Raw genomic sequence first — 16,231 nt, forward strand, 5'->3', positions numbered from 1 at the left:
TTTGGCGGTAGTCACTGATAAATTGAAATTGGGGAGGCAGAGACTGGAAGATCTCAGGGTTAGCCTGGGCTATGAGAGACCTTATTTATGAAACCAGAAAGAACAAGGTCCAGTGAGTAATGATGGAAGCAATTAGGTTCTGGGACCTCATCTCAAAAACCGGCTTGATCATGACAGGGAATGATGAACTTCTGACACACACGACAAGTTAAACTTGCATTTCTGTCACTGTGAAAAGAACCATGAACGAAAGTAACTTAGGGAGGTTTATTCAGCTTACAATTTTAAGTTACAATTCTTCATTTTGGGGAAGTCAAGGCAGAAACTCAAGACGCTTATCACATTCACAGTCAAAAGCAGAGAACATAAAAGAAAATGCTGGGTTGGAGAGATGACTCAGTGCTTAAGAGCACTGGCTGCTTTTGCAGAGGTCCCGAGTTCAATTCCCAGCAACCACATGGCTCACAACCATCTGTAATGGGATCTGATGCCCTCTTCTGCCTTGCAGGTATACATGCAGATAAAAACTTCAAGTCCATCAGAGTGGCATTTATTTTTAAAAGGTTCTTAAAATTACTTATGTCTCTATGTGAGTTGTATGTTGTCCTGTGGAGGCCAAAGGTGGCATTGGATCTTCTGGAGCTGCAGTTACAGGAGGTAGGTGGTAGGCAACCTCATGTAAGTACAGGGACTTGAACCTGAGTCTTCTGCAAGAGCAGCAAGCTCTCTTAACTGCTAAGCTAATTCTGCGGCTCCTACGTATGTACTTTAAGACAGTCTCACCATGTAGGAAAGGCTGCTACAGAACTAGCTATATAGATGAGGTGATTCTGAACCTTGCAGCAATCCTGTCTTAGCTCTCCCAAGTGCTCCGACTGCAGGTATATGCCACCATGCCCAGCTCCAGAAGGCTCTCTTTAGATGTTATAGTGCCAGAGCCAGGCCTTGCCACTGTTATTCCCGGAAGTCTCTTGGTATGCCATCAGCATCAGCCTTTTTCTTGGTGATGTTTTGACTTGCTTCCCATAGTTCTTTCAATAATTTCTTTTTTTCTAGAGTCTCCTTTGCTCTTTTCTTCCTCTCTCGCTTTCTCCTCTCACCCTCGAGCTTCTCTCTGTGAACAGGGCTGTTTTCACCATTGTAGAAAATATCCACTTTCTCCTGGAGGATTTTCCGAGCTATCTTTCTGTTTTGATCCACAGATCGTGTTTGGTGGCACTGCAAGGGTTAATGGGCAGGAATGTAAAAATCATGGGTGTCAGGAGATGGACAGGAATTCCTAGTCCCTCAACCCACCCTTTCCTGTCTCACAGGGAAAGGCCAGAAGCACCTGTGAGCCAGCAACAGTGAAGACAGTGAGCTGCATATGGCTCATGGTCTAGGCAGCACACACTAGTTGTATTGTAGGGCTCTCACTTGAATAATTATGAATGTGGTTTTTTTTTTTTTTTGGGCTAGGCGTGGAAGGAGAGACAGTGGACCTTTGAGTTTGAGGGCAGCTTAGTTTACATAGCAATACCCTGTCTTTAAAAAAATAAATGGTTTTATATTTAGAAGCAACAATAGCTTAAAACTGTACTTTATTAAGTATGAGTGTTTAGCTTGCATGTATGTCTGTAACATATTCATGCTTTGGGCCCATGGAGGCCAAAAGGAGTCGGATCCCTTGGGACTGGAATTGCGGCCAGTTGTGAGCCATGGGAATTAAACCTAGGTCTTCTGAAAGAGCAGCCAGTGCTTTTAACCACAGAACCATCTCTCCAGCCCCAACAGTAACTTTCAAACTAATTTAAGCCTTTCCCAAGTAAATATGGAAACACTGGCTAGAGTCTAGCTTGTCCAGAAGCAATGGTGCAAAACTTACATGCTACTCACAAGTGGATCCATACCTTTACCAACAGCTTCCCACAACACAGTATGTGACACCGATGGTGGCCAGGGCCTAGCAAAGCTGATGGGCAAAGGGAAAGAGTGCCAATGGCACATTGGCATGGGGAAAGAGTGCCAAAGGAAGATGAAGCTGGTGGCAGGGTCAACAAAATTAGCTTTGGGGAATCTTGTTATGAATGAATTTCTCAAGGAGGAAAAAAGCAACAGGATTTTAACTCACATCTTCGCTTAAGAAGCTGGCCAGAAGCAGCTTTTGAAGGCCTGAGCAAGTTCCTTGTCTGCCTCAGGCAATGAGCACATGGTTACAGGACTCAGAGTCTAGAATGGCTTGGAACATGTTTGCCTCTAGTGGTGGAGTATTCATTGGTTGTTGGGTTGGCTGTACCTGGAAAATGTGTTCTTGGTCTTGTGCTCCCTCAAAGGCTGCATGTACTGCTTGGGGGGCTTTCATGACATGTAGGTGGCAGAGGTTGGCTAGCAGCTCTACTGGCCTGGCTTGTGTTTAGAGGCAGTGGGGTCTGGGCTAAAACCACAGGGCCACTTCCTACATGTGCATTTAGTTGGAAGCTGGTGCCATCCTTGACCAGAGGCCACTTTTAAGGAAGAGCCCCACTGGCAACTGTGCAGAGCACTCCGCCTTCTGAGGCTAGAGAAGATATTAGTTATAGTAGGGCAGAGGGTCATGGAGACAGCCCACCAGCTGAGGACTGAGATAGATAACAGCAGGCTTCATTAGTCCCATGCTGGAGACCAGGGGTGGCTTTGAGAGCAGCAGGCTACAAGGAGACCTGCCTTAGCCACAGCTTCACTTCTGGTGACACAGAGAGCTAAATTCAGGAACAGCAGTGAAGCCCTGGCTCCACAAGACTCCAGCACCAGGCTCCTGAGGCTGGGCAGGAGGTTCATCTAAGGAGGAACAGCTTAGGTACATCTGCAGTGCCAGAATGGGCATGCCCCTTGGCTGAAACCTACTGTGGCTGAAGACCTGGACTCTCCTCATCTACCTGGCACCCCCAACCCCCATTTCTACCTTGACCACAATGCCGGAGGGCACATGTTTGAGCACTACGCAGTTGCTGGTTTTGTTGGTGGCCTGGCCCCCTGGACCATGTCCTTTTACGAACTGTTCTTCGAGCTCACTCTCATTCAGGGGAAGCAGAGTAGGATAGTCCTTCCTGCCTGCCACTTGTACAGCAGTGGCAGCTATTCCTGGGAAGAGCAGTGCTGGCTTCTCCTGAAGCCTGAGCCCCCAATTCCCTGAGCATATCCTGATCAGTGGTGCAGGAAGACGGAGCAAAGCCCAGGTGCTTGTGGAAGACATGGCTTGCTGTGGCAGGGCCTGGGAGGAGAAAGAATTGAGACTGTCTTTTTACTTTGCTCTCAAGAATACACCCTACTTTCAAACGCAGGTTTTTATACCATCCCTTCATGCCCAGGGCCCACAGCACCTGGTATTCCCATCCAAGTACTGACAGGCCTGACTCCGCTCAGCTTTCAGGATCCTTCAGAACTGGACACCTTCATTGTGCCACAGACTACACAGTTTCTTTTAAAACACCAAAAATACTTTTCAGCGCACGGAAAGGTGCTAGCTCCTCAGGAAAGAGGTGTTGAATGTGTGGCTGAAAGGAGCAGGGCTGTGGTCTGATAAAGACATAAAAGAGCACATCAAGGAAGAATTAGGACCCCAGTTAAGGACAATATTTAAATGTGAAGCCTGCATTTGTATGTCAGTGGGAGTTTGCTTTATAGCGGAGTTAAATCCTGACACAGGAAACTTCCCCATCCGTCATTTTCCCAGCCGCTGTGTTGGAACGCCAGTGGTTTCACGGGTTTGAATGGGAACATCTGTTCCAGGGGATGCACTGCCAATAATGGCATCCAACTGGTCTTCATGTCACCACGTCAAACAGTTTCTACTAAGGCGCTGTCAGAACTAAACACAACTGGTGTGTGAGTGCTGTCAAGGTGAAGGAGCTGAACTTGTGTGCTGGCCAGAGATGTTTAGGCCCATACAGAGGTTGAGTTGCGGCCTGCATGATACATGCAACCCATTCTTAACACGTCACACTCCCAGGTTCAGGAAGCAGTTGTTTTAAATAACCACCCGAGGTTATAAGACCCTGTCTAAAAATCAAAAAGGTTTAACTAATGATTAAAGATACAGCATAACCAGCCAGGACTGAATAAACAAAACCAAACACAGCCAAACAAAAACATAGAGCATAATGTTGAAATACTTAACCCACAAATGAACTGGACAGGAAATAGTAACTTCTAGGACTTGGTCAATCATAAAGGCCTTTTTCAAGGGGTCAAAGGTAAAATAGTTCTCCAGGTGACAGGTTCAATTCACCAACTGGAAATTGGTGTATCTGCTTTTCCCCTTTCAGCTTACATAGGACAGAATAAGAAACAAAGTATTCTGGGGATAGCCTCTGCTAATGACTTCTGGGGCCCAGGACTACATCTTAGTAAACTGTTCTGCAGAAACATGGTTTCCTTGTGGACCATGCCTTTGATGTACCACTTTCACACTGGACCAAAGGCCCTCCACAGCAACCAAAACCTGGTGACATAGGTCTGCTACATAGGGAGGGGCCAGGCCCTAAGGTGACTGGGGCTCCAGAACAGTTACTCGGGTTTGCTTTCTGCTTGTTTATTACTCCTAACCCACTGTCATCCTTGGACTGTCAAGAACTGTGATGTCCATTCCGGTGAGTACTGGGGAGAACCCTTGAACACACAATGTTAGCTAGAGGTATTTTCTGGTGCTTTCTCATTTTGTTTCCTTTTTTAATGTCTGCTTGCCTGCTTATCTGTCAACAGACAGGGTGTCTTTTAGCTCTGGCTGCCCTGTAACTTCCTCTGTAAAACAGACTTGCCTCAAACTAGAGACCAGTCTGCTTCCATTCTTGGGTGATGGGATTAAAGGCATATGCCATCACACCTGGCAATTTTCTAAATTTTTCATATGTAGTGTTTTGCCCTTGTTTATATGTATGTGTGTGCATTATATGGGTGCCTGGTACCTACACAGGCCAAAAGAGGTGTTGGATCCCTTGATACTGGAGTGACAGACAATTGTGAGCTACCATATGTGTGTTGGAATCTGACCCCAGGTCTTCTGTAAGAGCAGAAAACATGCTCTTCACAATTGAGTCCATCTCTCTAGACTCTAGGGCTTACTTTTTTTTTTTTTTTTCAATTCTGATAGAGCCCGAGGCTGGGCTTGACTTTCTCCTCATTCTGTGTCTACCTCCTAAGTTCTGGGATTCTAGGTATGAATCCCAGATCTAGCAAGATCCCTTGCTCCTCCTCCTTACTTCCTTGCTGCCTCCCTCCCTTTCTTCCCTCCCTCTTCCCCTTTTCTTTCCCCATTCATTCCCTGTCCCCCTTTAACTTGAGGCAGGTTTTCATTTTGCAGTGCTGGCTGGCCCTGGCCCAGGACTCTTATGTAGAATTAGGATTAAAGGTATAAGTCACAGCACCCCACTTTCTCAAAGCTTTAAGTGCAAGCTTCTGAGTAGCCAGGAGAGTCGGCACTGGGTGTCTTTTTTCTTTGTCGATGGGAATTGATATGATGAACTGTAACACAGGCTCCTCGAGCCTTAAGCTACTGCTGCCCCTTTTCAGTTCTGTGACTGACAGTATGTCTAAACCCATGGCTTCTTTTTGTGACAGCCAATGTGTCCTGCCTGTACCAGTGGGTGGTTTTAAAGACAATAACGTAAAAGTGTTCCCGTGGAGGGGTGTATTATCAAAATCCAGAGCAATGAAAAGGCCTGCTTTGCAGTGCACACCTGTAATCCCAGCACTCCGGAGTCAGAAGCAGGTGATCTCTGAGTTTGGGGCCAGTCTGGTCTGGTCTTTAGAGGGAGTTCTATGACAGCCAAGGCTACAAAGAGAAACCTTGTCTTGAAAACCAAAAACAAACAAACAAACAAACAAAAAAACAAAACAACAACAAAAAAAGAACCACAACAACTGTTTATACAGGGGAGGAGCTAGAGAGATGGCTCAGGACATGAGTTCGGTTCCCAGTACCCACACTGGGCTGCTCCTTAGAATTCCAGTTCCAGGAAATCTGGTGGGCTCTTCTGGCCGCTGATGACACACACACACACACACACACACACACACACACACACACACACACACAGAGCAAGCAAACAAGCAAATAAATGATTTCTGACTGATGAGCTAGCTCAGCAGTAAAGGGGCTTATTTACCAAGTGTGATGCCCTGAGTTTGATCCTGGGACTCTCTTAATAAGAACTGACTCCTGAAAAGTTGTCCTCTGATCTTCACATACATGAACACTGTGGTAGACCACACACACACATCCACACACACAATGGGTGTGAAGTATATATTAGAATTACCCTTATGAAAGCATAATTGATAAACAAGCTGTGTTGACCCTGTGCCTGTAATCCCAGACTTTGGGAGTACAGGCAGAAGGATCTGGAGTTTAAGGAAAGCCTGGGAGTCATAATATTCTGCCTCTAAACAACATCAGAAACAGGCATGATGGCTCAGTGGATAAAGATGCTTGCCACCAAAAGTAATGACTTGACTTCAATTCTAGCAACTCACAAGATGGAAGAGAATCAGCTCCTAAACTTACACTCTGACCTCCAGATATGTTATGGCATCCACATCTTCTCCAACAAAATAATAAAATGGAATCAAAACAAAAACCCAAACACACAAAGACAAAAATGTGACAAACCCAGACACTATGATCAGTGACAGGGCTAAGTTAATGTCCAAAACGGTCCTTTTCTTATTTCTGCTTTCAATGTACAGAACAAAATTCCTTTGTGTAACAGAAAGCTTCAAGTCCGTGGACTGAATATGAGCCCCGATCTCTTTGGGTTTCTCTTCCGCCGGTTAGTGAACTAGCCAAGCGGACAGCAGTGATAGAAAGCGCTGTGACAAAGACAGGAAGCAAGTCTGGAACAGGCCAGACTCCAGACAAAGGACAGCAGGCAGAGTGCTTTCATCAGCAGCTGTCACAGCCACTGGCTCAATCTCTGCCCTTCTGTCCTGGTTCAGAGCTGACAGACACCCTGGAAGCTTTCCCACCCAACTGAGTTCAAGAAGGTCCCCAGTGTTCAGTGACTGGCTGCTTTGTTCAATGGTTAATTCCAGCAGCCAATCAGACAATGCTAGACACTTCTAGCATCTCCTGGTGCTTTGGATCTACTCCAGTGACTGCTAAAAATGACAAACACACCCATGGCTCTGCTTCCCCACAGCCTGGAGAATACAGACTGGATTTCAGGTTTTGTGATACCACATCACAACCTAAAGTCCTTGGGGACAATAAAAGCAGCTCAAATTATAGCTCACTGTAACATTGAAAACCACAAAAGAAAAATGACAAAAAGGACAAAAAGGAGTGCTAGTAAGGGGAGACCAGTCCCTGGCAGCTCCGCTCTAATTCCTTCCTGGGAGTGTGGGCTTAAATTTAGGGCTGGCTCTGTACCTAGCCTTCCCTGGCCCTCTTTTCCTTTGATCATGGCTTCAGCTATTCATGAACTGGTGAAGTTTGGGTTGTGAAGTCTTTCACTGTCCCAACTCAGTCAAGTGTAGAGAGAATAGATTTACTAGACCTCCCAAAAGAGAACATGAATTTGGTGAAAAATTTAAAGATCTGCTAAGCATTAAGCATAGGCTTCAAAGAGCACAAATAGTTTGCATATCAAAGAGGCATGAAGGCATCTATAAATACATTAGCTGTGATAGCCTAGGCTGTACCAGAGACAGGCCCCAGATTTCTCACAGTGCTCCTCAGGATTTGGATCTCGGAGTCAATTTATACCTCGTGACACCAATTCTGGCTCACACAATTGCTTCCTTCAGCTTACTAAATCAATGTAAACCTGGGAGGATACAGCTGATGGGATGGTCCCCTCAACTCTGCAGAAAGGCCTAGAACAGAGATAGAAGAGGCCATGCTGTGGGTATGGTGGCACATGCCTTTAATCCCAGTACTCAAGAGGAAGTAGCAGGTGGGTCTGAGTTCGAGGCCAACCTGGTCTACAGAGTGAGTTTCTGGATGGGCAGGCCTAGAAAACCCTGTCTAACTCTTCCCCTTACCTCCCCAGAAAAAGCTGGCTGGTTCCTTGCTTAGTAGAGTCCTTGCTTAGCCCGGTCTTGAGTTTTACTTCCTAGCATTATAATAAGTAAGATGCAGATGATCACAGCCAACAACAGGACTAGTGCTGTGGCTCAGTGTTGCAGTAAGTATTAAATGGATGGCTTAACCTTTTATCAGACCCTGCGGTCTCACTCCGTGGATGCTGCTCAAGTGTGGAGCTGAGAACACAGACTCTGTCACTTGGTCCACAAGCCACACTCTCCAAGCGGTTCCCTTCCCAGGCGGTTGCTTCTGTCCTGGGTGGATACGACCGACCCAGCATGTTCCTACTCCACCACCTGGCACAAACATGACTCCAAGGCCCTGTAGCTTTTCATGCAGGTTTATATATTAAAATTTCAAGCCACAAAGTCTCTACACAATTACATCCAATGGACAAAGACACAAACTGCCCTTCTATACGAGATAAAAAGACCTATAGTTCAGCATATAAAGGAGCTTGCCACCAAGTCTGAAAACCTGTGTTCAATTCCTGAAACCCACATGATTTACTTATTTATTTTACATATGAGTACACTGTCACTGTTGAAGCACACCATAAGAGGACACTGGATCCCATTACAGATGGTTTTGGGCCACCATGTGGTTGTTGGGACTTGAACTCAGGATCTCTGGAAGAGAAGTCAGTGCTCTTAACCACTGAGCCATCTCTCCAGCCCTTGTTTTTTATTTCTAAGAATAGTTTTCATTTCTTTCATGTGCATCAGTGTTTTGCTTCCATGTGTGTGCATCTGTGTGCACCACCACACTTGGCCCTTTGGGAAGAACAGTCACTGCTCTTAACCGCTGAGCCATTTCTCCAGCCCCAAAGAACTGATTCTTATGAGCAATGTTCTCTTTCTCCCTCTCGCTTTCCACACATATATACGCTCATGTAATTAAAACAACCCAAAAAGGATATTTTTATCTAAAGACAAGGTGGTCCTGAATTTTGCACTTCCTGTGTTAGACTATTGAGTGCTAGGGTTACTGCCACTGCACCTACATCCAGCAAGGTGATCTGAGGTTAATTTCAGTCTAGGAAAGCCCGTGGGTGGGCTTCAATCTGTAGAATGGCTTCTCATTTAAACATTTACCACTTTGGTGTTTCTTTAGAAAGGTAAAGCACTGAGTATAGTTTTCCCTAGCTACAACCTTCATGACTCAACGGTTAAGAGCACTGACTGCTCTTCCAGAGGTCCTGAGTTCAAATCCCAGCAACCACATGGTGGCTCACAACCATCTGTAATGAGATCTGATGCCCTCTTCTGGTGCGTCTGAAGACAGCTACAGTGCACATACATACATACATACATACATAATATTAAAAAAAAAAAAAAAACTCCATAGGGCACTCGAGGAGAGGTGCTCCCAACAGTCTACCCGATCCTCAGTGAGCACACAGCACACCTGCAGTCTTATTAAATCTGATGCTTGCACCTTGGGCAGGCAGGGAATGAGACTCTGTGTTTCTGACTCTGTCTTCTGTTATTGTTTTTGAGACAGAGCCTCACTATTTAAGTCCCAGTTGGCCTGGAATCTCACTATGTAGCCTAGGCTGGCCTTGAACTCAGTTCTCCCTGCCTCTGCCTCCCGAGTGCTGGTATTAAAAGACGTATGCCACCATGCCTGACAGACTTTTTTTCTAACTAGCTCCCAGGTAAGGATGTTAACTATTAGTTCAGGGACAACACTTAGAGCAGGATTATTGCCTTCATCATGACACTGAGGATGGCAAGACCGTCTGATGAGAGGTTTGGCATTGTGATGGCAATGATGGAGGTGAGACAGGAGGAGATAAAGGAGTGTGATGGGAAAGCAAGCAGGTCCTCTAGATAAAAGGACGGACTGAATAGATTTGAGCCATTGAAGGTGACACGGTAACAAGGACATTGAGCATCTGGATCCTTGGGAGAAAGAGGGCCAAAAGGTGCTTGCTCTGGAGAGGAAGTATTCCATTAGGCACATGTGAGCCTCTCCGCCTAGTCATAGAGAGATTGGGGGTGTGGGGTGTGAGCAGTGTTTGCCCAGTATGCATGAGGCTCTGGGCTCTATCTCCAGCAGAACATAAACCAGGCATGGTGGTACATGCTCAGAATAACTATACAGGAGAGGTGGAGGAGGCGGGGGGGATCCTAAGTTCAGTTTTACAGCAAGCTTGAGGTCAGCCTGAGATACAAAATCCTGCTTTGATGGGGGAACAGTGGCAAAGGAGACCACTCTGGGTCTGGTCTGAACTTCCTGGGCTTGCTGCTACCTAGGTCGAGAGACAACTAATGAAATACGTAAGGGACCGGTAGCTAGTTCACATGATACCCACACCCCATTCATCTTTTTATAGTAGAAAATTTCAATGCACTGAGAATTACGCCTGTCCTATTTGTGGCATCTCACAGGAAGCTTCTAATTTATCAACCACATTATGAGACTGCAAACGGGAACATTAAGAAAGCAGAACTCACAACATAACCTTTTACTTTAAAATTCTTAAAGCCTATGTGCCATTAATGGTGTTTAGTATGTTTAGTACTCAAATGTCTTCATAAAACCTTCATAGTACAGCCCTTGAGCTGGCTCTGGTAATGCAAACCTGTAATTTGAACAGCTTGGAGATAGAGGCAGGAGAATTTCAAATTTGAGGTTAGCCTGTGCTACACATAGCTCCTTAGATCAGAAAGTCAAACCAAAAATAATATAAAGAAAATAAGAAGGTGTATTCTCTGAAGTTTGCTTATTGTGGAAGATCATTATTATTATTTTCTAAGCCAGGGTATCATATAACTTAGGTCAGCTTCAGACTCACTACAGAGCTTCAGACACTTTTGAAGTTCTGATAGTCTTACTGTGTGGGAGTATAGGCCAGCTGTTCTCAACGTTTTTATTTGAGTCAGGGTCTCATTATGAAGCCCTGGTTGGCTTGGAATGTGTTATGTAGACCAGGCCAGGCTGGCCTCCAATGTGCAGACATCACCACTTGCCTCTGTTTCTTGACTGCTGGGATTAATGTTAAAGGTGTGTACCACCATCCCTCCCCACCTCCCAGAGAGAGTTTTTCTGTATAGCTATGGCGGTCTGGGAACTCACTCTGTAGACCAGGTTGGCCTTGAACTCAGCGATCCTTCTGCCTCCCGGGCTGGAACTAAAGGAATGTGCTACCACACCTTGGCCATGCTTGACTTTTTTAAAAACTAAATTTATCTTTTTCCCCAGTGTGTTTCATAATACCTCCAATCTGTTCTTCCCCTCTATTTCTTTAAAAAAAAAAAAGTTAGCTCACTTTGCTTAACTTTCTGAGTCTTCCTCTCCTTATTTTATTGCACAGAGGCTATACTGCAGCACAGAATACTTTCTTTCATTTCCTTTTCCCTTTCCATTCGTGGGCATGTGCGCACACAAAGGACCAAGGTCTTCCTCCACTGCTCTCCATCTTATTCACTGAGTCAGGATCTCAAACTCAGAGCTCTCTAATATGGCTACCCTTTCTAGGCAGCTTGCTCTGGGGACTCCTGTCTCTGTTTTCCCAGGCTGGAATTACAAGCTGGTCACCAAGCTTACTGGGCATTTTTATGTGAGATTTGGGGATCCAAAGTCTGGTCCTCAGACTTGACCAGCAAGTGCTTCAACCGTGGCCAATCTTTTTTTTTTTTTTTTTTTTTTTAATTTTAAGACAGTTTTCCTGTGTAACCTAGGCTAGCCTTAATCCCTCCATCCTGTTGCTCCAGCATCCCAAATTATGGGATTACAGGTCAGGATTGTGACCATGAAGGATGAGTGTGAATTCTGTAGTACTCATACGTAGAGCTGTGATTTACTTTTCAACCACAGCCACACTTCCTTATGTGTCACATGAAGATCATACCATGTAGGTTGAGGACATGGCCAAGTATGTCACCAGGACATAAAGCTTTTAGTGCGTGTTAGGTGGTAGTACACCGGCCCCAAAACTGCACAACTGAGGAGTCTCTGACTCACAAACCACTTAAGCTGTGGTCTGATGGCATAAGCCCAGCCTGCAAAACAACTACTTGCTGGGCTTTTAAGAGCTGAAGGTAAAAAGGCATCTAGAAGAGTGACCTGCAGGTTATTCTGCTTGGTTTGGTCCAATTTAAGAAGTACCTGGAAACCACGAAAATGCCAGAGTGGTGCTGTTTGCTCAGATCATAATTCTGGTCTGTGAAATCAGGTGCCAAGGAGGTCATTATGATGTCGAAATTACAAGCTGGTCTTCTCAGTAGGTTCACATGGACAGATTGAGGTGTCCTGATCAAACCAAGCTCTGGTTAAACATAACTGACTTTAGGAAGTATGAACTGGATCAGAAAACTCATATCAAGCAGAAAGTTCAAATGCAGGGTTAGAGATGTAGCCTCACAGTAGAGTAACTGCTTAGCTATGGGTCTTCACCATCACAAAAGGAAACAAAACCCAAAGAAAAACCTGGTCATTATCCATGCATACTAGGTAAGCTACAGATTTAGTTTTATTGCTTGTTATTTCCTGAAGTGAGAGATGCCTCTTCCCAGACAAACTTTGCAATTAAAAAAAAAAAAAAAATCAATGACACAAAGTAACACCATGAAACAAATCACACCAGGAAACAGGAGGGAGAGCTAAGCCCAGGACTGGAGTAGCAGGATTGAAGGCAAACCGGCAAAAGAATGAGCAAATGAATGAGACCTTATCAAAAAGCTCTACGGTAAGAAACACTTACCCCTGTCAGTTAGCAAACCAGTTTAAGAACAATGCTAGTTCCTGAACATCTGACTCAACCCATGAACAGATTAAAAAGGAATTCTCTAAACGTGACCTAAAAAGAATATACTGAAGCTGTCTATGGTGGCGCACCCCGGTGAGCCATCCCAGAATTTGTGAGGTAGAGGAAGATGAAAAGGCCAAAGCTAGCCTTGGTTACATACTGAGTTTCAGGTCAGCCTGAGATATAAGGGAGGCCCTCTCTCAAAAACCAACCCAACCCTCAATACAAGTGCTGCTACTCAAAAAATCATACTATAGAAAGAAAAAACCAAAACCCTCCACAATTTACAAAGCACTTCAGGTTTTGTGGTCATGCCTTCTGTATGGTTTGCCTTTGGATTTAATATTCACCTGTAGGAAGACACACCTTTCTCTGACTGGAGTTGTCTGAGGAATTCACAGTCCTCACTTATTTGAATGCAAGATTCTAGTGTCTCTATCTTCTAGAGTCTAATAGATTTAATGGTAGATTAGTTATTAAACTAATAGATTAGGTCTATCAGAGTTAAGAGATTTAAGGACCAACTGAAACAGATGGTAAGATATTTTGAAATATGAGGTCTGTGCGTTTAAAAAAATTGATTTTGTGTTGGTATATGGCCATCATATTGATGCGTGAGTGAATCAGTGGGGGCTTTAGATCTGGTGTACACCTCTGAGTTTGGGATCGCTACTTAAACTTCACTGTTGAAAACTATCTGCCTAGTCAGGCTTGAATCCCAGCACTTGGGGGACAGAAGGGAGAGGATCTCAGTGAGTTCAAGGCATCCTGGTCTACATAAGGAGTTCCAGGGCAGCCAAGGCTATATAGTGAGATCGTCTAAAGTAGTAATATTACTACCCGAAGTGGTGGCTCTTTTAAGGAGAGGACGAGATGAGATGTTTCTTTTGTGGTTTGCCACTTCAAGGGCAAAAAGCTCTCCTGCATCGGCGCACTTACATGACAGTACCCAAGCACTTGTTTAGGCCAGGATACTATGTACTACCCCTACCCTAGTGCTGCACTTGCTGCGAGACAAGTGACACTAAATAAGTAGATGAATCTCCTTGGGCCTCTGTGGAACCTTCTTGTCCAGAGCAGCGAATGCTCCTCCTCTCCTCGCGCCAAGTGCTTGGAGAGACACACAGCCGATCTCCTTAAATTTCGAGTAAAATGAGTCCAGACAACTTTGCTCAGGGGTCAGGCAGGAAAAGATCTCACTTAAATGACGGAAGTCGGAAGTAGGTCTGGAGCTCCAGATTCAATGTCTCACTCCAGAGCCTCTGACAGTAGTAACCATACCTAGTCGGAGCCTGGCTTTGCAGACGCTTACCTGTTTCTGTACCGGCCTCCGGCCGGAAGCATTCAGCGACAATATAAACCACGGTGGACCGAGGGGGAGAATCTGAGTGCTCCAGGTCTGCGCATGCGTCATACTCCTCCCAAGGCTTCCCCAGCCGTGGCTCATTCTCACTAACTGCGCACGCGAGAAACCGAGGCGTCTTTCCCGCAGTTTCCAGAGAACCAATCAGCAGAGGACTTGGCCTCAAGCCCCACCCCCTCACGCCTCCGGCGTCGCCTTGCCCTCTTTGGCGCGAGCTGCGGGTCAGGGAACGAGGGAAGGTGCGCGCGCGCTGAGCTCGCCGGCTCAGCCCTCTTCCGAGCAGCCAATCGCGGTGGAGACGCCGAGCGCGCTCACGCTCCTTGGAATTTAACGGTCGCGTGAGGCCAATCTCCCGGTACCGACTTAGGCAGAGGCGAGGAGGCCAAGGTAAGCGGTCGCGGCTTGTGGGGGAGCTGCGTGCCGCGAGGGCTGAGGGCAGAGTCCTAGACGACTCTATCTGAGAGGACCCCCTGGGTGCGTTGACCGGCTAGGGTGATGGTTGACAGCTACCGCAGTGCTAGCCGGAGCCCGCGGGCGAGTGCAGCTCTGCGGGTGCATGCGCCTTTTTCTAGACTCGTGCCCTTGAGTGACATCAACGAGGCCCAATCGGATTGCTGCCTTTGCAAGGGGCGTGAGTGTCCTGCTCCCCCCCCCCCCCCCCCCCGGCAGTGGTACTCTTGATTCCTTTTGGAAATCCCAGTGGTAGTGAGTGAGTGGTTCTCCATCATCCCTATATCCTCTCTCCTCCGGCCTTGAACCAATGCTCTAGCGACTAGCATCTGGCTTCAACACCTGCAAACATCTAATGCCGGTTCTTTTCAGCCTCTCCGCAAAGAGGAAGCATCGTGAACTTTAAAATTGTTAACGCAACTCCATCACTCTGCTTCCAATGGGTTGTAGGGTGAGGGACAGAAACATCTTTTATTTTGTTTCCCGGAAATTATATTTATATAAGAATGCCTGTTCCTATATCCCTTCTCAGTCAAGTTTATCTCGGACCCCCCCCCCCCCCCCCCCCGCTTTTTTTTCTTCTCGAGTTACTAGCGGTGTTTATCTGAATCTCTTGCATCCGGATTACCTCAGCGGAGGTGGGGTCTGGGAGAAGAGATGGGACTGTAGATCCACCTCTCTGGAGGACTTGTGGTCATTTGAATCCAGGTATTTTCGTTGCCAGTTGGAAGAGCCAGCCCCTGGCTTTTTCAATACCCCGTTTGTCACTGGTGTTAGGCTTGACACTGGGGTGGTGAGGTGGGGGAAGCAAAGCCCATTTACTTAGGTCTGGTTACCCTTGGCCTCTGTTCCTGTCCTGAAGAGAATGCTTCTTTAACTTTAATGAACTGATTGTGTCCTTTAAGCCCCGGAAAGTGAGAGTTGAGTGGAACAGGAACATTGAGAGAGTTCTTCAGATGCAGGCTCTAAACTTCCCATTTTGTTAACAGCAAGGGATTTTTATTTTTTGTTTTTCTCCAACCACTCCTCCTTTTTCTTTTCCCTCATCTTTTTTTTTTTTTTTTTTTTTTTTTTAATCAACGGATTCCAGAAGGAGACATATGGTTGGGCTTAGGGCAGCACATTTATCTCTGTTTCTAGTGAGATTTTAGTTAACTTGTTAGGTCTTGTCTATCTTTCAAGAAGTTCATACACAGGCAGAGAGTACAAAAGGCTCTGTATTGAGAAGTGTATATCCCACAATTTTTATCAGTTAAATAGCTGTTCCCCTAGCCTCCAGGATAGGGTTTCTCTGTGTAGCCCTGACTGTCCTGGAACTCACTCTGTAGACCAGGCTGGCCTTGAACTCAGACATCTGCCTACCTCTTCTGGGTCCTGACTGCTGGGATAAAGGTGCATGCCAACTCAGCCCTGCTAGTGGCTTCTTAAGCAACAAGCAATGTAGGACTTATCAAAGAAATGAAGCGGACCTGGAAGTACTCCCATTTATTACATAATAGAGTGCATTTAGAATCTTGGTTATTAAACACAAAATTCTGAAAGATTGTCTGTAGGAGATCATAGACTCCTACAGATCACCTTACAGAAAGCATGTTTCCTGTATAAAAACCCATCCTTTTTAAAG

At 45.8% G+C, this 16,231-nt stretch overlaps 2 protein-coding genes across 3 annotated transcripts in view; one reads left to right on the plus strand and one right to left on the minus strand.

The window, feature by feature from the left end:
* Positions 1-262: 262 nt before the first annotated feature.
* MTRFR (mitochondrial translation release factor in rescue) lies at positions 263-14,221 on the minus strand. Of its 2 annotated transcripts, none has more exons than XM_080940560.1 (3): positions 14,107-14,221; positions 2,921-3,229; positions 263-1,218 (listed from the first exon to the last, which is right to left on the minus strand). In XM_080940560.1, the coding sequence occupies exons 1-3, from the start codon at positions 14,206-14,208 to the stop codon at positions 955-957; spliced, it is 675 nt and encodes a 224-aa protein (XP_080796686.1). In that variant the 5' UTR covers positions 14,209-14,221; the 3' UTR covers positions 263-954. The 2 variants fall into 2 exon arrangements, with proteins under 2 accessions (XP_080796686.1, XP_080796687.1); XM_080940561.1 differs by lacking the exon at positions 14,107-14,221 and adding an exon at positions 3,339-3,453.
* A 184-nt stretch (positions 14,222-14,405) lies between these two features.
* The window catches only part of MPHOSPH9 (M-phase phosphoprotein 9), a 62,181-nt gene continuing 60,355 nt past the window's right edge, over positions 14,406-16,231 (plus strand). The window contains exon 1 of the mRNA XM_080941448.1: positions 14,406-14,544. The gene's annotated coding sequence lies outside the window, so the exon portion shown is untranslated. The remainder of the gene's footprint in view (positions 14,545-16,231) is intronic.

The sequence above is a fragment of the Micromys minutus genome (assembly GCF_963924665.1).
Source record: "Micromys minutus genome assembly, chromosome: 29".
In the NCBI taxonomy this organism is placed as follows: Eukaryota; Metazoa; Chordata; class Mammalia; order Rodentia; family Muridae; genus Micromys; species Micromys minutus.

Bases quoted from the DNA above. Each gene is read 5' to 3' on its own strand.
- MTRFR (XM_080940560.1), bottom strand. From the start codon at position 14,208: ATGACGCATGCGCAGACCTGGAGCACTCAGATTCTCCCCCTCGGTCCA. The intron at 3,230-14,106 runs GTAAGCGTCTGC...TTCTCCTCCCAG, and splicing joins GGAGGCCGGTACAGAAACAG to GCCCTGCCACAGCAAGCCAT. The intron at 1,219-2,920 runs GTAGAAATGGGG...TAACCCTTGCAG, and splicing joins CCTCCGGCATTGTGGTCAAG to TGCCACCAAACACGATCTGT.